The sequence below is a fragment of the Dipodomys spectabilis genome, unplaced genomic scaffold, assembly GCF_019054845.1.
Source record: "Dipodomys spectabilis isolate Male_0828 unplaced genomic scaffold, ASM1905484v1 ptg000266l, whole genome shotgun sequence".
NCBI classification, from domain to species: Eukaryota; Metazoa; Chordata; class Mammalia; order Rodentia; family Heteromyidae; genus Dipodomys; species Dipodomys spectabilis.
The window spans coordinates 3,266,577-3,289,747 of NW_024870943.1; the positions used below are offsets into that span (position 1 = coordinate 3,266,577).

The 23,171-nt window shown below is 52.5% G+C and overlaps 2 protein-coding genes across 2 annotated transcripts; one reads left to right on the plus strand and one right to left on the minus strand.

Moving 5' to 3' along the window:
• The first annotated feature begins 437 nt into the window (after nucleotides 1–437).
• Gys1 (glycogen synthase 1) lies at nucleotides 438–17,482 on the plus strand. Its single transcript, XM_042700524.1, has 16 exons — nucleotides 438–748; nucleotides 2,230–2,411; nucleotides 4,772–4,963; nucleotides 5,161–5,346; nucleotides 5,501–5,645; nucleotides 6,586–6,703; nucleotides 7,089–7,209; nucleotides 8,707–8,813; nucleotides 9,958–10,017; nucleotides 10,107–10,185; nucleotides 11,773–11,886; nucleotides 12,405–12,531; nucleotides 14,403–14,498; nucleotides 14,687–14,850; nucleotides 15,806–15,886; nucleotides 16,054–17,482. Exons 1-16 carry the CDS (start codon nucleotides 631–633, stop codon nucleotides 16,375–16,377), a joined length of 2,214 nt encoding a protein of 737 aa, XP_042556458.1. The 5' UTR covers nucleotides 438–630; the 3' UTR covers nucleotides 16,378–17,482.
• Nucleotides 17,483–19,111: 1,629 nt separating this feature from the next.
• Nucleotides 19,112–20,520, minus strand: Ftl (ferritin light chain). The gene is made up of 4 exons (XM_042700489.1): nucleotides 20,197–20,520; nucleotides 19,863–20,009; nucleotides 19,560–19,685; nucleotides 19,112–19,430 (listed from the first exon to the last, which is right to left on the minus strand). Exons 1-4 carry the CDS (start codon nucleotides 20,296–20,298, stop codon nucleotides 19,275–19,277), a joined length of 531 nt encoding a protein of 176 aa, XP_042556423.1. The 5' UTR covers nucleotides 20,299–20,520; the 3' UTR covers nucleotides 19,112–19,274.
• Nucleotides 20,521–23,171: the final 2,651 nt, after the last annotated feature.

Here is a 23,171-nt window from a genome sequence, read left to right on the forward strand (position 1 = left end):
CAAGTCTAGGGGGCGCGGCGGACTGCCAAGGCCACGCCCACCCGGCCCTGCCTCCAGGCTCCTCCTCCCTCTAACCCCGCCCCCACGTTTGCCGAGACCGATTGCAAAACTCTTGACACTTGTTTCAACAACCACACGTCCTCCACGCTCCCTTTCCTCTTTGCCCCACCCTTTTTTTCCCTCCCCACTTTAGGGCCTCCAGCTTCAAGATTGACAGATCTAAAAAGCAATCCGTTCCTTTCGGCGCAGCCGCAAGCCCCGCCCCCTAGAGCTAGCGTCCGTCGCTCGGGCAGTGCGGGACCCAGCGAACTCGATCCTCTCCACCAATGAGGAGACGCAGAAGACTCCGCCCCCCGAGCGCGGACCAATGGACGGCGGCCGAGGTCGGGCACCGCCTCCTGGCGGCCGCCGGGTTCCATTGCAGGGGCACCGACACGCTCAGTGACGCCCGGGGCCGCCTCCTGCCCAGGTCTGAACGCTCCTGGCGGGGGTGCGGTCGTGCAATCGGAAGCGGAGCGGATTGCACGCTTCCGACAGCCGCTACTCGACCGCTCACCCCGCCCGGTGCCCTCCCCGAACACCTCTGGGGTCGCCGCCTGTGGTCCTTGGAGTCCCCTTCCCACACCAGTCATGCCTTTAAGCCGCACTCTGTCCATGTCCTCCCTGCCGGGGCTGGATGACTGGGAGGATGAATTCGACTTGGAGAACACCGTGCTCTTCGAGGTGGCCTGGGAGGTGGCCAACAAGGGTGAGCGGGGAACCGCGAGGGGAGGAGGACGGTCGGGAGGGGGGAGGGGTGGGGGTCCGGAACTCTGACACGCAGGGACACCGAGCTACCCGAGGGAATCTTGGGTCTTGGGCAAGACGCCTGTGACTTCTGTGTCCTTCAGGAGGGGTTGGAGAACATGTCCTAGGCCTTGGAGGGAAGGGAGAAGCTAGACTTAAGATGGAAGGAGGTTCCCAGGCCCTGTACCCCTAGGGAAACAGAATACTACGCTGAAAGATGTTTAGGTCCTGGGAAGGGGGCTTTCAAGAGACCAGAGAGGCTGGGAAGGTGGCTCAGTGGTGGAGGGCTTGCCTAGCATGCATGAAGCCCTGGGTTCAATTCCTCAGCACCACAGACACAGAAAAAGCTGGAAGTCGCTCTGTGGCTCAAGTGGTATAGTGCTAGCCTTGAGCAAAAGAAGCTCAGGGGTAGTGCCCAGGCCCTGAGTTCAAGCCCCAGGACTGGCCAAGAGAGAGAGAGAGAGAGAGAGAGAGAGAGAGAGAGACCGACCAGACCAGAGATTTAGGTCCTGACAGGGAAGGAGCTGGAGGTGGGGGGAGGTGAGGGCTGATGCCACAAATCTGGGGGAGTGGCTAGGGTTTCAGACGTTGGTCCCTGGGTGTTCCCCTGGCTTGTGGGGGACAGAGTAGTTGGGGGTGGGATGCATAGGTGGGGATGGGCACTTCTGAGGAACTGCTCCCTTTGAATGTTAAAAACTGAAGGGCACTGGAGACTTTTTTCTTAGATCCTAGTATAGAAGAGCCTTGGGGGCCCAAGTGGCTCATTTTGAAGGAACTCAAAGCCTGAACCATGAATTCCTAAGAACAGAGGAGTCTGTGGCCTCTGTTATGTGCAGGGTAGATTGGAATGGGGCAGGTTGGGAAGTCCTAAGTTGGGCAGGGGCTGGGCCCTGCTATGGGAGTGGCTGGCAGGGCTGCATTTCTGTGGGCCAGGCCTCTGGGAGCCTGAGCTTCTGGTCTGGGAGGAGCTGGGCTGTCTCAGTCTCCATCTTCAGAAGAACTGAGATCTTAGGGTTCGCTTTACTGGGTTTCTCAGTATGATCTGGGCTTTGCCACCAGGACAGAGGCCCTATAGGCCCGTGGCCGCAATTCGGGAGAGGAAACTAGGAAACAGGCTGGCAGAGTCATTAGGATGCTGGAAGTGGGGGAGGGAAGGTGAGCAGGAAATAACAATTTAGGTGGATTCTGACTGCTCATTAAAAACCCAGCTCCCTACAGCTGAGAAGTTCAGAACCTGGAATCCAATAATCTGCAATGTCTGCCATCCTCTTTCCCTCCCCAGCTCCCAGCCCTTGACCCCCCCTCCTTTGATTTATGGGTTCCCAGGCCTTCTCCCATGCCCCCCAGCACCCCTCACCACCACCACCCCCCCGCCCCCCTCCTCCCAGGTCCCTGGCCTATGAACCGTGGCTGGGGCCTGTCCTCATGCACTTGGTCTCGCAGTGGGTGGCATCTACACGGTGCTGCAGACGAAGGCAAAGGTGACAGGAGATGAGTGGGGCGACAACTACTATCTGGTGGGACCGTACACGGAGCAGGGTGTGAGGACACAGGTGGAGCTGATTGAACCCCCGACCCCCGCCCTGAAGAGGACGCTGGACTCCATGAATAGCAAAGGCTGCAAGGTGAGGGTGGCCAGCCCAAAGGACAGCATGGCATGGACAATCACAGGTGACACTGTCCCAGGCAGACCCATGTAGGTGCCCCTCCAACTCCCTCCCATGACACGAGCCGTTGTTAATGACTAAGAAATGTATCAAGATCCACAGACCCAGAGAGAAACACAGAGCTGGCACAGTAGTGCATACCTGTAATCCCAGCTACTTGAGAGGTCGAGATCAGGAAGACCTCAGTTTGAGGCCAGCCCAGGCAAAAACTTAGCCCTCATCTCAACTAACAAACTAGGCGTGTGTCATCTCAGTTACACAGAAGACCGTAGATAGGAAGATCACAGCCCAGGCTGGCCAAAGTAAGGGGAAAAAATGGAGAAATAACTAAAGCAGAAAAGGGCTGGAGACATGGCTTGAGTGATGAGAGCACCTACGGAGCCAACACGAAGCCCTGGGTTCAAACCCCAGCCTTGCTTCCCCCACCCCACATGCACAAAAAGAAAAGAACAAACAAGATGTGAAGCAATTGTGCCAGACTGAGCCAGGCAGATGGGATCAGGACTCAGGGAGTCTGAAGTTCAAACTCAGCCTCTCTCTGCCTGCTGCTTCGTGAGTCTTGGCTCACAAACATACCCTTGGTGTCCACTGTGTTGGTGTGTTTGTTATTGGGGTGGGGGTGACGTAGTTAAGAATCAGAATCCTGTGGCACAGTTTGTGCATGCAGTTATTGCTATGAGGTGTGTTATTGTCATTTTCCCCCCATCATCATTACTATAAACAGTGTAGCCTGGAGCGAGGAGGCCCACTCGTCAAAGGAATGGAATGTACCTCTTTTAGATACAGCACAGAGGCTCCAAATGCCCCAGAGAGAAAGACCTAGAAGGAGAAAGAAAGACTATTGATGAAAGGAGTGGGAGAGAGGAAGGCCCAAAGCCGGGAGACAAGACTAAAGACAGGAGGGGAGAGTCTGGGCCTCAAGGTGGGGGCTTAAACAGGGGTGGGTAATTGGCTGCTGATTGCAGCCCAAGGCTGAAGATAAAAGGTACAAGCTGATATCATTCATTCTTAGCCTCAGTTTCAGGGTGAGGGGGTGTCCTGGGAGTCCAGTCAGGTGGGACTTTGTCCCGAAGAGACCCCAGAGCAGCTTTGTCCCTCCCTCATGACAGCTGCTCCTAAGAATAGCCCCCCAGCTAAAGGGCAGACAACAGCTGGGAGGGGGAGGAGGATTAAGTGAGGTTCTGGCTGGGGAACGCTAGGTTGGGGTAGAGGATGCTAGAGCTGGTTAGAGCTGTGGCAGTCAGCCCAGAACCAAGGCTGTAGTCTTAGGAGAAAAGGGGCCAGTGGAGAAATGTGGTGGGGACCAAAATGAGACAGCAAGTCTTAGGAACATGGTACTGGACAGAAAAATGAATACCTAAGGCATAGAAAGAGGATGGGGGTGGGGGTTAAAAATCATACCACAGGCTGGGCGCACGCCTGTAATCCTAGCTACTCAGGAGACAGAGATCTGAGGATAGTAGTTCAAAGCCAGACCAGGTAGGAAAGTCCATATGACGCTTATCTCCAATAAACAACTCAAAAGAAGTCAAAGTGGTGCTGTGGCTCAAGTGGTAGAGCACTAGCTTTGAGCAAAAGAAGCTCAGGGACAGAACCCAGGCCCTGAGTTCAAACAACAACAAAAAAATCCTATCACATAACATAGACAAAGGGGTAGGGGTAGCAGGTGATAACTATATAGTGAAAGGGACACTGGGAGGAGAGGGGGAAGAAAGGAACTGATTTATTTATTTATTTGTCAGTCATGGGGCTTGAACTCTGGGCTTGGGTGCTGTCCTTGCGCTGTTCAGCTCAAGGCCAGCACTCTACCGCTTGAGCCACAGTGCCACTTCTGGTTTTCTAGTGGTTTATTGTAGATAAGAGTCTCATGGACTTTTTTGCCAGGCTGGCTTTGAACCGCGGTCCTCAGATCTCAGCCTCCTGAGTAGCTAGGGTTATAGATGTGAACCACGGGCGCCTGGCCAGGAACTGATTTCTTAGCCAAGTAAGGTGGTGCACACCTATAGTCAGTCCTAGCACTTGGGAGGTTAAGGCAGGAGGATTGAGAGTTTGAGGCCAGCTGGGCTAAATAACAAGACCTTTACCAGACAGACAGACAGACAGACAGACAGATGGAGTTCCCAGTGTAGTCAAGTAACAACAAAGAGAAGTCTGACAGCAGATTCAGCAATGAGGCAGCGGCGGACGGGAGAAATGATTTCCCAGGTTGGCAAAATAAGGCAGCAGGAAACTAAGGTCCTGCAATGAGCACTAGACTTCAAGTCCTGAGTCCCCAGAACAGTGCCAGCTCTGAGCTTTGTCTGTACCCCTCTTCCTAGGTGTATTTTGGGCGCTGGCTGATCGAAGGGGGCCCCCTGGTGGTACTCCTGGATGTGGGTGCCTCTGCGTGGGCCCTGGAGCGCTGGAAAGGAGAGCTCTGGGACACTTGTAATATTGGGGTGCCCTGGTACGACCGGGAGGCCAACGATGCTGTCTTGTTTGGCTTCCTCACCACCTGGTTTCTGGGCGAGGTAGGCCCAGTGGGGAACCCCTCCCTCCCCCCCCCCCCGCCCCCCATCTCACAGAACTGGTGCCTGTGTGTGCAGTGATGATGCTGTGGTGCTGGTGGTATCACCTCTCCCCTGCTTCCCTGTCCACGTGGCAGGTTCCTGATTCCTTTCCCAGCACACACTGGAGACACAATGACCCCATGCCTGTTGCCCCATAGTTCCTGGCCCAGAGCGAAGACAAGCCCCATGTGGTCGCCCACTTCCACGAGTGGCTGGCAGGCATCGGGCTGTGTCTTTGCCGTGCCCGGCGACTGCCTGTGGCCACCATCTTTACCACTCATGCCACACTGCTGGGGAGGTACCTGTGTGCCGGAGCCGTGGACTTCTACAACAACCTGGAGAATGTGAGTGACCGGGGCAGGATAGCCCGAGGCTGTGGAAACCAAACTCTCCCAGAAGTCAGACTCCAGTCTTAACCTTCCCAGCACCCTGGAGTCTAGACTTCCTGTCTTCTCTCCCATCCTCCTAACTTGGCTGCCCCTCCACATTCCTGCCCAGTTCAACGTGGACAAGGAAGCAGGTGAGAGGCAAATCTATCATCGCTACTGCATGGAGCGAGCAGCAGCCCACTGTGCTCACGTCTTCACTACCGTCTCCCAGATCACTGCCATCGAGGCTCAACACCTGCTCAAGAGGAAACCAGGTGGGTGGGGGCAACTGTGTATGCCAAGGCCAATACCAAGTCTGTTTAACTCTAGACAGAAAAGAACTACAACTCCCAGAAGGCCTTGGTGGTAACCTCCTTATAAATGAGACTTGCATTCCAGAGCCTAGCAGCTCAAGGCTGATGGGAGTTGTAGTTTCCTAGGTTTTACTTTTAGAAATGGTAAAATACTAAAGCTAATGTGGTCTTTTGAAAGGAATGCAAGGGCTAGGAAGGTGGCTCAGTGGTAGAGTGCTTGCCTTGCATGCCTGAGGCCCTGGGTTCGATTCCTCAGCACCATATAAGCAAAAAGAAAAAAGTCGGAAGTGGTGCTGTGGCTCAAGTGGTAGAGCACTAGCCTTGAGTTGAAGAGCTGAGGGACAGCGCCCAGGCCTGAGGGCCCCATGACTGGACCAAAAAAAGAAAGAAAGGAATGCAAGTAGATTGGACTTGGCTGAGGAAAAAACAAATCAGGTTGGAATTGAGTCTCCCACCATTTTCAGTGAACATAAGGTGAACATCCAAACTCCCAGAAGGCCTTGGAAATACCTGTGGTCTAAGCTCATTGCCCTAGGAGTTGATGGGAATTGTAGTTTTTCATCGACAGCCTTTAATTTCTATGAGTAAAGGAAACAATCAAGTTCCTGAAGGAGGACTGAAGGGCTAGAGTATGTCTTAGGAGAAGCAGGGGATATGTTGGGGATATTTAATCATAAAAAAAAAGAAAGTCCTGTCTGGTCAGCCTTTTCCAAGAGTTGGGGAGACCTGACTGCTTTCCAACATAAGCAAGTAAGACATCTGGGTGGCAGGTACATGAGTCACTAGCAAGCTCACAGAAGAGCCATTGAAACAAAAGTTGTAGAAGTCCAGGAGTCTCCCTTTCTTGTAGTCATTCTACCACATGCATCTGAGTGACATGAGACCTTGTTCACCCTCCCAGACATTGTGACCCCCAATGGACTGAACGTGAAGAAGTTCTCTGCTATGCACGAGTTCCAGAACCTCCATGCACAGAGCAAAGCTAGGATCCAGGAGTTTGTGCGGGGCCACTTTTATGGGTATGTGGGTTAAGCACCTAGGTCTGAAAGAGAAGAGCGGAGCTCAGACTCTTGGGTCTGAGGGAGGAGGATTGGAGCCTAAACTGGGATCTGGAGGGAGGAGGCTGGGGTCTGGACTCTTGAATCTAAGGGAGGAAGAGTGGGGTCTGGGCTCCTGTGTTTGAATCCTGGGACACCTAGGCGTTCATCATCTCCTGAAACAATGGACTGGCTGATAAAGTAGCCTTCCATCAGAGGAGAAAAGAGCCCATAACTTCCAGGAGGCCCCATGATGCTTTGCATTGTCTGAAACACTCTGTCCCTGTAGCTTCTGGGATTTGTAGTTTTGAGCACAGCAGTAGAGTGTGAAGGTGTTGGGCTTCACCATGCCATGTGGCTTCTTTAGGCACCTTGATTTCAACTTGGACAAGACCTTGTATTTCTTCATTGCTGGCCGCTATGAGTTCTCCAACAAGGGGGCTGACGTCTTCCTGGAGGCCTTGGCTCGGCTCAACTATCTACTCAGAGTGAGGCCTGGGGCAAGGGTGGTCAGGGGCAAAGGGCAGTCAAGAGCCCTGGGGAGAAAGAGAACTTGGGATGTGAAGTTAGGAAACCCCATGGTTTGGTGCAGGTTGTATTGTCCCAGAAAGGGGTGCAAAGGCCAGATGTAGTCCAACACACTAGTCACCCAGCCTCTCAGAAGGCTAAAGCAAGAAGGTTGGGAGTTTGAGGCCAGCCAGTGCTATAGAGGGAGATCCTCTTCTCAGTTTTGTTCTTCTGGTTCTAAGGCTTGAACTCTAGGCCTGGGCACTGTCCCTAAGCTCCTTTTGCTCAAGGCTAATACTCTACCGTTTTGGCTACTGCACTATTTTGGGCTTTTTCTGTGATTTATTGGAGATAAGAGTCTCTTGGACTTTCCTGCTAGGGCTTGCTTAGAACTGTGATCCTCAGATCTCAGCCTCCTGAGTAGCTAGGATTACAGACGTGAACCACCAGCACTGGCCTGCCTTTCTTTGCTTGCTTGCTTGTTTTCTTTCTTTTCTTCCTTTCTTTCTTTCACTTAAACTCTTGGCCTGGGCGCTGTCCCTCAGCTCTTCAGTTCAAGGCAAGTGCTCTACCACTTGAGCCACATCACCACTTCCACTTTTCTGGTGGTTTTATTAGAGATTAGAGTCTCACTGACATTCCTGCCTGGGCTGTTTGAATCTTGATCATCAGATCTCAGCCTCTTGAGTAGCTAGGATTACAGGCATGAGCTACCAGTGCCTGACTTTTTTTTTTTTTTTTTAAGAAGAGTTTTGAGTTTGAGATCAGCCTTGGGCAATTTAGTGATGCTGTGTCTTGAAAAAAATGATAGCTTGGTGTTGGTGGTTCATGTCACCAATCCTAACTACTCAGTAGGCTGAGATCCAGAGGATTGAGGTTTGAAGCCAGTCTAGATAGAAAACTTTATGAAACTCCATCTCTAAAATAATCAACAAGCTGTGTGCCTGACTGGCACCTGTGATCTAGCTACTCAGGAGGCTTGAGATTTGAGGATCACAGTTCAAAGCCAGGCCCAGCAGCAAAGTCCTTGAGATTTTTATCACCTGAAAACCAGAATTGGAGCTGGGACCCAAAGTGGTAGAGCACTAGCCTTGAGTGAAAAAGCTCAGGCTTATCACCCAAGCCCCTAAAATAAAAATAGAATAACCAACAAAAAGCCAGGCTGGATGTTGGAGGTCTGGCTCAAGTTGGTAGAATGCTAGCCAGTGTGAAAAAGCAACAGATAACCCAGTTTGAATCCTGGTCTCTGACCTAAAAAAAAAAAAAAGGGGCAGGCTGGAGTTATGACTCAAGTGGTAGAACACCAGCCAAAGAGGCAAAGAAAGAAAAGAAAGGTCAGAGGTTTAGAGGGGTAGCAATTGATCCCACAATTCCCCTTGGCAGAAAGGGGGATGGCTGTGTCCTACTGGTCCTAGAATGGCAAAAGGGCCCAGAGACCCTACTACCTTTGCCTCACCTTCCCCTTTTCCTGGTTCCAGGTGAACGGCAGTGAACAGACAGTGGTGGCCTTCTTCATCATGCCGGCTCGGACCAACAATTTCAACGTGGAGACCCTGAAGGGTCAAGCGGTGCGCAAGCAGCTTTGGTCAGTAGCACACATCTGGTTCCCCCGCAGGCATCTTTCCAAAATGGGCACTTAATGTTTCTCCCAGAGTCTCAGTGGTCCCTTGCAACACAATGGCCCTACCCCACCGGTTCCCAGTGATGTCATTGGCTTAGCACACCTCCACCTCGGGCAAGGTGGAGTCATGGCCTAGAGAAAGGTGACCACATGACCAGAGCTCTGATCTCCAACCTCATGCCAGCAACTGGCAAACCCCTGTTTCTCTCCACGTGTGTGTGTGTGTGTGTGTGTGTGTGTGTGTGTGTGTGTGTGTGTGTGTGTGTGTAATTTCAAGCATAAGTAACAGCAAGTGCAAAGGTCCTGAGGTATTTTTGAGGAATGACAAAGCATCCCGCCGTGTCTAAAGTAGCCTATCCAAGGGGAGTGGGTTAGAAAATGAGACCAGAACCATGCAAAGATTGATAGCAGTGGGGTTGTAGGGCAATGAGAAAGGGGGGAGGGAGGGAGAGAAAAAGGGGAGAGAGAGAGAGAGTATGAATATCTGTGCTGGTCCTGAAGCTTGAATTCTGGGCCTCCTACTCTCTTTGGGCTTTTACACTCAAGGCTGGTGCTCTACCACTTGAGCCACAGCTTCACTTCCAGCTTTTTTCTGGCTAATTGGAGATAAGAGTCTTATGGACTTTCCTGCCTCAGCTGGCTGCAAACTGTGATCCTCAGGTCAGCCTCCTAAGTAGCTAAGATTACAGGTGTGAGCTACCCCCCCTCCCCCCCCCCGCCCGGCTTCCTTTATGGGCCCAGATTGTCCTTTCTCAGACTCCATCTTCTTGTTTAATCAAATGAGTCTTAGTACGGCCATTTCCACAGCCACTACAGGCCTAATAATAGCTGACATTTCTGGAAGGCTTGCGCTGTACCAGGTTCTCTCGTGGCTTTCCTGAGTTCTCACCACAAGTCCCTGAGCTTGGTTCTATTTTTATTCTCCTGTGGTGAATGACTCACTCAAATCCAGAGGAAAGGCTGTCTGTCTGTCCTTGGCTTCCTACGGATGCACAGTACCAGGACACCAAGCCTTCCAGGGCCTTGGCTACTCGGCTCACACCTCAGTTTCCCTGCTAAATGCGTCAGTAAATGGCAGCTGTATGTGACACTCGTATGCTCTTTCCAGGGATACCGCCAACACGGTGAAGGAGAAATTCGGGAGGAAGCTCTATGAATCCCTACTGGTGTGAGTACCCACCCCAGCTCTGTACCCTGATGGACCCTAGCTCCTCTCAGCACCCCATTCCCACACACCTGCTCCCACCCTCCTTCCAGGGGGAGCCTCCCAGACATGAATAAAATGCTGGACAAAGAAGACTTCACTATCATGAAGAGGGCCATCTTTGCCACACAGGTATGGTTTAGATCCCTTAGCAAAGAGGTGGCAGTTACCAATCTCAGAGATGCCGGCCATGCTAGCCCCAGAGACTGCTGGGAGTTTTTCCTAGAGTGATACTTTTCAACTTTAATACCCAAGAAAACTATCTTGGGGCAGGATCATTTTCTTTTGTGTGACTTAAAAATTGCAAGGTCATGGGGCTGGGAAGGTGGCTCAGTGATAGAGCTCTTGCCTTGCATGCATGAGACCCTGGGTTTGATTCCTCAGCACCACATAAGAAAAAAGAAAAAAGCCAGAAGTGACGCTGTGGCTCAAGTGGTAGAGTGCTAGCCTTAAGCTGAAGAGCTGAGGGACAGCGCCCAGGCCCCATGACTGGACTCCCCGCCCCCACAAAAAAAGTTGCAAGGTCTACTGGGAGTTGTAGTTCCCCTGGGTAGCTTGGTGGATGGACAAAGATTCAAAGGAGTATTGAGTCAACATACTTAGAGAATTTCAATGATCAGATCTGCCTTGGGCTTTGCCTAGTACTGGCTCTGCCTCTGCTCCCAGGGACTTGTGGGAATGGTAGTTTTCTTGAGCCTCTTTGGGGGATGAAGACAAGTGAGCTAACATACCTAGCATTCCCTGGTAAGCTTTGAAAACTCAGAAACCAGTTTCTTACCCCATTGCCTGTACCTTATTCAATATTCTAGGAAGTTACAGCTTGATTCCCCAGGTTGATGAAATTACAGGGCTAGCAAACAGAATGGTAGCTACAAAATAGAACTACAACTCCCAGCAGCCCCTTCAGCCTTCTTTGGGTTTCCCTTTCCACAAAGGCTTCTGGGAATTGGTGTTCCTCATTCTTTGGGAGGATCTGGAGAATTTGGTACCTGAGATTGGAGTCAGTGAGCCTGAAGGACGACAATTTAGTCACTAAAGTACACAAAGAAGTCCATTTTGGCCAGACAATCATTTTCAAAGTCACTAAGGCTTTACTCATGATCTATGCAAACCTAGGGTTCTGGGAACTGTAATTTCTTAGGCTTCTGCATTAGCCCACCGAATGTTACAAGAGTATTTAATGAGCAATGATACCACAGTTGCTGAACTATCCCTTCTAGCAGCCTATGTGGCTTCCTGTGGCTTTAGTTTTTGTCTTGCTACGGTGACTTCTGGGAATTGTAGTTTCTTTGGGCTGGGAGGGGCAGGAAGGCTGGGTCATAAGAAAATTATAATTCCCAGCAGCCCCTGGAGCTGTCTATCATGTGGGCAATGTCTACCTCTATTGACCGGGTAATTTAGATTCTTTGGAGTTCCTTTAATACCAAAGGCAAGAGTACTGGACAACATAGTGATACTTCCCAAAATATCATGGGATATGTCATCATGGACTTTGCCTCAAAGATAAGATGAGAATTGTAATTCTTTTAGGATCATGAGGGGTGGGGCAACTTTTAATGATGTGGCCAAGTAGGGCTTTACAACTCCTGGTACCCTTCTCTGTAGCCTGGTGGGAATTACGCTTTTCTTGGATCCTTGGGTTAGCATGACCCCATGGGGGAAGCAGGAAGTCCCCTGTCCCTTCCCTGATGATCCCAACCCCACTTGTGGCCTCTACAGCGGCAGTCTTTCCCCCCTGTGTGCACCCACAATATGCTGGATGACTCTTCGGACCCCATCCTGACCACCATCCGCCGGATCGGCCTCTTCAACAGTAGTGCTGACAGGGTGAAGGTGAGGGGCCTGGCCAGCAGGGGGCGGAGGTCACACCTGGTTGTCAATACTCCCCAGCCTTCTAGTCTATCAAAGGCATTGCTGTATTTAGAAAGCCTTCTGGCTTCTGAGTCAAACAGAATTGAGTTGTATCTTTCTCTTGTCACTCCACTCCTATGTGGTTTGACTTTAGTTAAGTGGTTCACCCTCTCGGGCCACTCTGGTCTCTCAGGATATGGCTACAATAAGGTGCTTGGGCCGGATACCGGTGGCTCACGCCTGTAATCCTAGCTACTCCGGAGGCTGAGATCTGAGGATCACGGTTCAAAGCCAGCCCAGGCAGGAAAGTCCGTGAGACTCGTATCTCCAATAAACCACTAGAAAACTGGAAGTAGTGCTGTGGCTCAAGTGGTAGAGCACTCACTTTGAGCTGTAGAGCACAGGGACAGCGCCCAAGCCCAGAATTCAAGCCCCATGATTGACCAAAAATAAATAAATAAAGTGCTTGGATGAAGTAAGCTCTGCTTTTTCACTACCAGGTAATTTTCCACCCTGAGTTTCTCTCCTCCACCAGCCCACTGCTCCCTGTGGACTATGAGGAGTTTGTCCGTGGCTGCCACCTTGGGGTTTTCCCATCCTACTACGAACCTTGGGGTTACACACCAGGTAAGTAGAGCATCTCGGGGTCAGCCCTTCGACCTTTCCTTCCTCTTTTTTTTTTAATTAGTTTATTACTTTTTTTAATCAGTCATGGGGCTTGAACTCAGGGCCTGGGCATTGTGCCTAAGCTCTTTTGGTCAAGGCTAATGCCCTTCCACTTTGAGCCACAGCACCACTTCCGGGTTTTCTGGTGCTTAATTGGAGGTAAGAATCTCATGGACTTTCCTACCTGGGCTAGCTTTGAACCATGATTTTCAGATCTCAGCCTCCTGAGTAGCTAGGATTCTCATAGGCATGAGCCACCTGTACCTGCCTCTTAATGGCTGTTTTGTTTTTCTTTTGCTTCCCTGCTAGAATGAAACACCAGACCTAGTGCATCCTAAGCAAGCCCTTTACCATCTCAGCTACAGCCTGAGCTCTTTTTTGTTGTTGTTGTTTTGTTTTTAAGACAGGATCTTGCTGCTGGGTGCCAGCGGCTCACGCCTGTAATGCTAGCTACTCAGGAGGCTGAGATCTGAGGATCACAGTTCAAAGCCAACCCATACAAGAAAGTCAGTGAGACTTATCTCCAATGAACCACCAGAAAACTGGAAGTGGCGCTGTGGCTCAAGTGATAGATCACTTGCCTTGAGCTGAAGAGCTCAGGGACAGTGCCCAGAACCATAGTTCAAGCCCCATGACCACCCCCCCCCCCAAAAAAAAAAGACAGGCTCTTGCTAACTTTGCCAAAACTAGCTTGGAACCTATGTTCCTCCTGCCTCTGTCCCTCAAGTAGCTGGGATTACAGGTGGGCATCATCATGCCTGCCTTGTAGCACACTTTAGCCCCATGGTCTGAGTTGGAATAGCTTATAGTCCTCCCTCATTTTGAGAATACTTTGCTGTGATCTTTCTCACCCACAAACATATCTCTTCTTCATGCTGTTTTTAATCAAGCTGCTTTATTGTTTTCTGTTTTGAGGGGGATGCTGGGGATCAAATCTAGGTCTTAGCCGAGAATGTAGTTTAGTGGTAGAGTGTTTATCTAGTAATCACAAGGCCTGGAGTTCAAGCCAAGTGTGGATGGTTTATGCCTGTAATCCCAGCTACTTAGGAGGCTGAGATCTGTGGACCATGGTTTGAAACCAGTGCAGGCAGAAAAGTCTGTGAGATTTATCTCCAATTAACTACCCAAAATCACGAGATGGAAAGGTAGCTTAGTGGTAGAGTGCTTGCCTTGCATGCATGAGACCCTGGAGTTCGATTCCTCAGCACCACATAAGCAGAAAAAGCTGGAAGTGGCGCTGTGGCTCAAGTGGTAGAGCGCTAGCCTTGAGCTGGAGAGCTGAGGGACAGCACCCAGGCCCAGAATGCAGGCCCCACGACCAACAAAAAAAAACAAAAAAACTACCCAAAATCTTTAAGTGAAAGTATGGCTCAAGTGGTAGAGCACCAGCTTTGAGAAAACAAAAACAAAAAAAAACAAGTGATAACATGAGGCCCTGAGCATAGGCCCCAGTACAGGCATCAAAACGCAAACAAACAAACATAAAATACCGTGAGATTACGAGAGCTAAGTAAAAGTAAGCTACTGTGGAAGCTGAGATCTGAAGACCCTGGTTCAAAGCCAGCCCAGGCAGGAAAGTAACCCCAATTAACCATGAAAAAGCAGGAAAGGCAGGTAAGCTGCTTTTTCTGACAAAATTTCCATTCCACTTTGTGATACAGAATGTATGTAGCCAAAGTCCTGGCAGGGTTTTGTGCCAGCTCAGTGACTGGTTGGTTGTCTGGCCAGTAGGTGGCACTGTTGAGGGTTTGTCACTAGTTTGGAAGCAGGCATACCAAAGCAGGGAATGAATGAATGAATGCTAAACTGGCCTTTCTCTGGCCTTCCCACAGCTGAGTGCACTGTTATGGGGATCCCCAGCATCTCCACCAACCTCTCCGGTTTTGGCTGCTTCATGGAAGAGCATATTGCAGACCCTTCAGCTTACGGTCAGTGCCCTGGGGGTTCCCAAAGACCTGGTACACCAGGATCCTGAGCCAGGAGGAATGTGGCCTCTTGGGTTGCTGGATGGGAGCTAAATAAAAGAGTCCTGGTGCAGAAGGTCTGGAAGGATGAAGGTCTCTCCAGACCTATTTCTGATCCCCCCACCCCTGCCCTTGGTCCTGGCCTCTTGCAGGCATCTATATCCTGGACCGGCGTTTCCGCAGCCTGGATGATTCTTGCTCGCAGCTCACGTCCTTCCTCTACAGCTTCTGCCAGCAGAGCAGGCGACAGCGCATCATCCAGCGGAACCGCACGGAGCGCCTCTCCGACCTTTTGGATTGGAAATATCTAGGCCGGGTATGGCCCTCTCTCAGCCACCTCTAGCTCTGGTTTTGTAGCCTCAGGAGGCAGGGGCATGTGGCAGGATCTTCAAAGAACAGTGGCTTGTGCTTTTCAGAAATTCATCTCTGCCAAGAGTGATGGGGCACTTCTGTAACCCCAGCTATTAGGAGGACCAAGGCAGGAGAAAGAAGAGTTTAAGGCCAGCCTGAGCTGCATTAGGGAGACTTTGTTTCAAAAACAAGCTGGTGGTGGCTCATGCCTGTAATCCTAGCTACTGTGGAGGCTGAGAGTGGAGGCTGAGATCTGAAGATCCTGGTTCAAAGTCAGCCCAGGCAGGAAAGTAACTCCAATTAACCATGAAGAAGCAGGAAGTGACGCAATGCCTCAATTGGTAGAACTCCAGCCTTGAGCAAAAACGCTAAGGGACAGTGCCCTGACCCTGAGCTCATCTCTCTCTCTCTCTCTCTCTCCTCTCTCTCCTCTCTCCTCTCTCTCCCCCTCTCTCCTCTCTCCTCTCTCTCTCTCTCCTCTCTCTCCTCTCTCTCTCTCTCCTCTCTCTCCTCTCTCTCTCTCTCTCTCTCTCCTCTCTCCTCTCTCCTCTCTCCTCTCTCTCCTCTCTCCTCTCTCCTCTCTCTCTCCCCTCTCCTCTCTCTCTCTCTCTCTCTCTCTCCCCAGGGAGAACTTGGGTCTGTTTGATCTCATTTGCCTAAGTGTGTGGTTAAAGCCGGACCTGACTTAAGAATTGGGTCCCTATTAGGGAGGTGTGGCATAGGGCATTGTCCAATCACAGCTTGACTTATCTACATAAGAGGTGGAGCCAGGAAGATGGATATTTGAATAGGGGAGATTGGGTAGATGTGGCTGAATGTGCTCATTTGCATTAGGAGGTATGGCCAGGATCTCCATCTTTGATTGGACAGGGGGCAGGGCCTGGCAAGTCTTGACTCCTCCCCCTTCCAATCCCCCTCAGTACTACATGTCTGCGCGACACATGGCGCTGGCCAAGGCTTTTCCTGATCACTTCACGTATGAGCCCCACGAGGCCGAAGCGGTGAGTGCACCCGAGATCTCTGCTGGAGCAGGAGCTAAAGGGCTGGGCTGGGCAGGAATTTGGGGCTCTCCAGGGCTGCCGTAAGGGGGGGCTGGATACAGCTCTCATGCTGTCAGGCACTTCGGTTCACTGCTCTGTGGTTTGTGCCCCCCCCCGTGGGGATGCAGACCCAGGGGTACCGCTACCCACGGCCGGCCTCAGTGCCTCCATCGCCCTCGCTGTCACGACACTCGAGCCCGCACCAGAGTGAGGATGAGGAAGAGCCTCGGGATGGGCTACTGGAAGATGGCGAGCGTTATGATGAAGAGGAGGAGGCCGCCAAGGACCGGCGGAACATCCGCGCGCCCGAGTGGCCGCGCCGCAGCTCCTGCGCCTCGTCCACGGGCGCGAGCAAGCGCAGTAACTCCGTGGACACGGCGCCCTCCAGTCTGGTCAGCACGCCCAGTGAACCCCTCAGCCCCGCCAGCTCCCTGGGTGAGGAGCGCAACTAAGCCCTCTGCCCCGCACTCCCCACCTGCTCCCACCACATCCCTTCGTCTTCAGGGGGCGCATGCGCGGTGAACCCCACTCCAAATCCAGAGTAGGGGACCCACATTTGTGTAGGGCCACACACAGCCCAGTCCTTTCTGCCATACACTCCAGCCCCCTTCCTTCCCCCCAACTCCACAGTCCGCAACGCTGTGCCTTTCTTGGACTTCAGAATGCATTCATTACCTGTGCCCTGGAGTCCCCTCTGCCAGGCTTGGCCTGGATCCTAGTCGCCTCGCCAGGAATCTGCCATTCTGCCTGGAGCCACAGTGCTTAGTACCCCTGACCTGTTGCTTTCCAGGTTGGAGGGTCCTAGAGCCCTTTGGGGGCTCGCAAACCCCACAGCATACAGAATATGCAGGGCTCAGGCCTGGGGACCACCAGGATTTGGAAACCATCCTTTCCTGGAACAGCTAACTCCAGAGCTAGGACTATTTCAGGGACTGAAGGGAATGCAGGTGGTCTTCCATTTCAACTCAGAACTCAGGATCCCATGGGCTGGCCTTCCTGGGGGTCCAAGTCTTTCTGGAAGACTCCCAAGTCTTGCTCTTCTCCCCAACATTTTATCTAAGCTGGGGGGGGGGGGGTGGCCAAACCATGTGGTCTCACACACACACACACACACACACCCCAATCCCTTCTGTAGAGCACACAGTCTCAGTGTAGACATTTTTTCTGGCGTTTTCTGGGCCAGATTCTACTCTGAGTCTGAGCTCTCTCTTGTGTCTTGAGAGTCTTCTTGTACCCACCAGACTCCTGCTGAGGACAGAGGTGGCTGCCTGGCCCTTCCTCTGACCCCTCAACCCACCATGAAACCACTGGATCCTCACTTCCTGCTGTTGGATCTAGAACCTTACCACTGTGCACCCGCTGGTTCCCTTTCCCATGACCTTGAACTGAGTCTACTGGGTTGGTGAAACCCCACAATTACCTCAAATCTTTTCCATCCCCCAGCTTCCATGGAAGGGAGGGGCCCCTCATGTGTGCTGTGCTATCTGAAGAAATGCTTGGTTTGCTATTGGGAGGGGGGAAAGGCAGATCCGTATAATTCGAGTTGTGTCCAGAGATGGAAAAAAAATACATCTATATTTAAGAATGCCAAGTGTGGTTGGACAGGAACACTTGGTGGGCATTACTTCTGGTTCCTCCAATACCCTGGTTTCCTCCCTGGTCTCTTTTTTATCTGTTATCAGGAAAGTTTGGATTTCTGCTGCAAGATTCCAGGGTCATTGAAGGCAGGTCTCATCCCTTAGTTGGGACTTGGTTTGCAAGAGTCAGAAAGTTAAGTGATGGGGGCTGGGAAGGTGGCTCAGTGGTAGAGTGCTTGCCTTGCATGCCTGAGGCCCTGGGTTCGATTCCTCAGCACCACATAAGCCAAAAAGAAAAAAGCCGTAAGTGGCGCTGTGGCTCAAGTGGTAGAGTGCTAGCCTTGAGCTGAAGAGCTGTGAGTCAGCACCCAGGCCCAGAGTTCAGGCCCCATGACCGGACCCAAAAAAAAAAAAAAAGTGATGTCTGACAGGGCAGTCACATGCCCTGGGTAGTTATTTAAATAGGTAAATGCAGGTCCTTGGTAATAACTGACCACATGCAAACAAAAAAGTTGTCTCCTACCATAAAGTGGGCAGAAGGGTCAAAAGTGACACAGCAGTTTTTTTGTAGTTTGCACCTAAGGAGGCCCTCTATGGCCCTGTGGGTGTGTCCAGTTCCTGTTTGGAGAATTTGGCCCCAAGTTTCACATCCTTGTTCTGTGCTGGACTCCCGGATCCAGCTTAGCCCCCTCCCAGGCATAGGCATCCTGTGACCCTGGCAGCTCAGATCCACGTGGCGATGTATGGCGTTTCTAGCACTGGAATTGCACTGGTTTGGGCTTGTATTTTTCTAGCCCAACATAACCAGTTTTTGGAATGAATGGGAGGCAGGTGTGAAAGCTAATTGCCACAAAGTTTATCTTATCTTTGCTCAAAGCGTTCTATTTGTCTTGTCTGCTTGGCCTAGTGCTTAAAGACTTCATAATTATTTGAGCAGGGCTATTTCAGGGATTGGATGGTGTAGCTAAGTGGTTTCAAGCCCAAAAAGTTCAGTCCCCAGAACTTACTTTGGGCCTGGAAACATCCCTGACGGGTTTTGTGTTTGTATTTTTGCTCAAGGTTAGTGAGTCTCTACCACTTAAAACCACAACTCCAATTCTGGCTTCTTGATGGTTAGCTGCATATGATGCATCTCAAAAACTTTCCTGCCCAAGCTGGCTTGGAAGTGGGATCTTTAGATCTCAACCTCCTGAGTAGGACTGCAGACTAAGCCACCACCAGCACCTAACCCCACATTTTTTTCTTTTTTGGCAGCAGTAGGTTTTGAGCTTGTCTGGTGGTAGGCACTCTTACCATTGGAGCCAAGTTCCTATTCTCTCTTCAGGCATTTCAGGGTTCCTTACATTTGGCAGACTGCTGCCACCACTCAGGTCTGGCTATACTAGGACTCTGCACCCCAACTAGGGTCTACCAATTTGGAGGGGCAATTAACACCCAGCAGGCAAGCAGAGAAATCTCAGTAACATACCTCACAATAGGAGCCTCCTGTAGAACAGGCAAGAAAATAGGAGTAGGGCCAAATTGCCTCTCCCTGTCACCATGTGCAACCCTCCGCCCCAGGGGGCTCCACTTTCAATCCTGCACCCCAAACAAACACAGAACCACCAGATGCTGCAAAAAGCTTTATTTTCATTTGGTCCAAGGCTTGGGAAGGGCTCCAGGATGGTTAGTTAGGAAGTTTCCCAATGGCTAGAGGCAGAAGCTCGGGCGAAAACCCTGATATCTGGTGAGGCAGAGATGGCCCCTCAAAGGCTGCTGGACTGTGGAATTTTCTAGTCGTGTTTGAGGGTGAGGCGTTCGAAAAGATACTCGCCCAGCTGGGCCTGAGGGGCTGCCCCCAGCCTGCGAAGGTTGGTTAAGTGGTCGCCCATCTTCTTGATGAGCTTCACCTCTTCATCCAGGAAGTGGTTCTCTAGGAAGTCACAGAGCTGAAAGGGTAGAGAGCAGAAATTAGGAATACAAGCCCTGGGAAAGGTGCTAACAACAGCTATGTCTTGCCAACAAAGAATAGGAAGTAGGTAAAGCTGTAGAATTGCCCGGGCAGACGGGGCACTTACATGGGGGTCTGTGCGAGCAGAACCCAAGGCATGAAGATCCAAAATGGCTTGGTTCAGGTTCTTCTCCAGGGCCAGGGCAGCTTCCATGGCTTCCACGGTTTTACCCCACTCATCCTGAGAAGGTTTCTAAACAAAAGGCAGAAAAATGGCTCAGAACCAGGCAGTCCGTCCTCAAAGGACCCCCCCCCCAAGAAAAACTACAATTCCCAGAAGCCCACGCAGCACCTCGACGGTTTTAAAAACATGTTGCCCCGTGTGCAAGGCCCGCTGGGAAATATGGCCCAGCTACCCAGCCGCCCTTACCTGCACATCCTGGAACAGCGCGCGGCCGCCGCGCTGGTTCTGCATCTTCAGGAGGCGCTGGGCGCCCTCACGCTTCTCCTCCGCCAACTCGCGGAAGAAATGGCCCACGCCCTCCAGAGCCACATCGTCGCGATCGAAATAGTAGCCCTGAGGAAAGAAATGGAGGCAACAAAGGTTAGCGGGAGGGAGGAGACGCCGGGCGTGTCGACTCCACCCTCGGATTACCGCGCCAAACAAAGAAGGCCCGCGCGCATGCGCACAGGTCCGCAGAGCGCCATGGGGAACTGGGCCCAGTTGCAGGGACGGGGACGTCGGGGGGCGGGGGGGGACTTACCAGAGAGAGGTAGGTGTAGGAGGCCCGCAGGTGCAAGTTGACCAGGCGGTTGACGGCAGCCTCCACCTCGGTGGAATAATTCTGACGAATCTGGGAGGTCATGGCTGGTCGTCGTTACAGAGCTAACCACAGAAAAAAACCGGCGTTGGTTGGTCCTGGAAGCAGGCGACGGGCGAGAAGATAAGGGTCAGAGGTGGTGAGTGGAGAGGCAGTTAGTTGGTAGTGGAAAGGAGGAGTCCCCGGGTCTGTTCCGTCCAAACACTGTTGAAGCAAGACACAGATCCGCGGGACTGGCGCGCGCTTCTGCTGGAGGGGGTGGCCCGGGCGGCTCCTTTTATAGTGCGCTGCTCGCCGAAGGCGGGCCGTTCAGAAAAACGCCTTCAGCCAATCAGCGCTGGAGAGAGGCGGGACTGAAACTTATGCCGGACCAATCCGTTGCCGATAGGCGTCTCAGCGTACACTCCTCCTCCACGTAGGAAATCACGCGCCTCTAGCGATTGTGAAAATGTGAAAAGAATTGGGGTGTGGGGCGTTGGAGGGGGGGGGGAGGTTGGGGTTTTGGAGCTGGCTCTGCAAAGTCTTGGGATTCTTGTGTGTGGGGGGGTCTCTTTGGGAGCTGAGAAATATATGGATCCTGAGGCCCTCAAGAAAGCCCATGGGGGGCGGAGGGCTGGGAATGGGGCTCAGTGGTAAGAGTGCTTGCCTAGCATGCACGAAGCCCTGGGTTCGATTCCTCCACACCACAAACACAGAAAAAGCCATAAATGGTGCTGTGGTTCAAGTGGAAGTAGTGCTAGCCTTAAGCAAAAGAAGCTCAGGGACAGTGCCCAGGCCCCAAGTTGAGCCCCAGGACTGGCAAAACAAACAACTCGTAGACTTCTGGGGTGGGTTTTGAGGACCTGGACTTTTTTCAAAGGTGTCCAGGGTCTGGACGAGGGGGTACCTCAAGGGAACCAAGAGTATTACCAGTTGGCTGGGGTTTGCCCTGGATGATAAGGGCCCTTGAGACTTTTGGAGAGCTCTGGGGAAAGGTGGGAGGAGGCGTCCTGGAGCTCCAGGTCTGGGGATGTTGTGTATGGGGTGTCACCAAGGGAAGTTCCAGGTTTGTGTGGAAGCTTCCAGGAGAGGTCTTTCAGCCTCTTCAGGAATCTTCAAGATAGAAAAGCGTTGCCCTGGAGCTTTGGGGTTCGTGGGTGTGCACACCCTTGGAAGCCGAGCTTGAACATTTTTAGAGGTAGGGGGCAGGTATGTGGAATTCTGGGCAGCCCTTTTGGAGCCCTGGGAAAACTTTGAGGGTTTTCCTCGAGCTGTCTAGAGAACGTGGGCTTTTCTGAGAGTAGGGAGGGAAGGAGCAAGGAGAGGACTTGCAATTCGGGGGTGCCTCCCTGAGGCTGCATTTTCTAGGGGCTTTTTGGAGGTAACAGGCTCCCCTGGACCCTGAATCAAAGTCTCCAATTTCCCCCAATCCCCTCCATCCCATCCCCAAACAGGACACCTCCTTCAGTCATGCCACGAGGCTCTGGTCCTGCTGGGGGAACCAGGCCCGGGGACCGATCTGTCATGAATCAGGCAGACAGTTTAAGGGTGCCAGGTCCAAGGTTCTGTCTGGGAGGCCAGCCTGGCCCTGTGCTGGATCTTGAGCTTCTCGGACCCCACGACCTTGGCAGGAAGGAGCACAAAGGCCGGGGTGAGGGGGGGAGAGGCAAGACTTTACTCCCACTTTCTGTACCCTAGCCGAGGCAGTGAGCAGTTGAGGCCGCTCGGCCCAGGAGCCAATGGAAGCAGCCCAGGTGCTGGCTGGCAGGTTCCCGGATGTGTGCTCCCTCCCGCACCCTCCCCAGCGTATCTGGGGGTCCTAGGGGGTGTCTGGGCGCCTAGCCAGGCGGATCGGTGCTGAGTCACGGTGAGCTCAGCGCCAGACGGGGGCGGAGCTGCCCGCTGACCTCACCCCTGGGGGATGATGGCGGCTGGGACCCCCCCCCTCGTGACCCCAAGTCTGACTTCTTCCGCGCGGTGTGCGGCCGCGGGCAGGGCGGCTTCCATCTCCCACAACCTTGTTTATTTTCTGGTTCCCCGGGGCTCCTGTTTGTGGGCGCATGGGCCTGTCTCTGTGGGTGGCGGCTGTCTGCGCCCTGATCCTCTCCCTGACCTGGTGTCTGTCTGCGGGGAGCTCTGTGGACCTCGGGGAGGGAGTTACTCATTGACTGCCTTCCGACCTTTATCCTCCAGCAGCAGGGGCCCCACAGGTGGGAGGACCAGAGGCCCCGAGGGCCCAGGGAGGCAGGGAACAGGGACCCAGGCGCTGGGGTGCACCCTTGGTACCCCACTTACACAGGAGATCTTGGAGTTGGCCAGCCGGGGCAGTTTTGGGGAGCCCTCAAATGCAAAATACGAAAGGGCTGAGGTATGGCTGGAGAACATGGGTTTTGCAGCCAGTACCCTGCCCCAAAATATGTAAAAATTAGGAGAAAAAAAAAAAAGACATGGACTGACTCTCCTATAGGATCCACTTGCTTTTCCTGTCTAGATTTCAGAGGGTTCTGGGGTGCCTACCCAGGTCACTGGGGCTGCAGTCCACTCAGCCCTGCTTCAGGTCTGGTCCTCTCTCCTGGAGAACCTTCTTGTCCCCCAGCACCCAGTAATTTTCCTGGGCCTCTCCTGTTCCCATCCACCCTTCCAGGACACTCAAAGGTCTGGACAGGACCCCAACTGGAGCTCCCAGGTCCTGGCCCCCCTGGGTGTGGTGTGGAGGCTCACACCCCCACAGCCCCAGGTTTGCGTTCAAGGCCTCTGTGGGCTCACACCTGGCCCAGGTACCCTTCATTCCTAATGGATTGTGGGCTCCTGGGAGGGTAGGGCTGGGGGCTGACTCATCCCTAATCCACAGACAGGTCACTTCCAAAAAAAGAAAAATGAGCAAAGCCCTCCAAGCTCAGAGCTGCAGACACTGGGCAAGAATGGGGGAAGCAATGAAG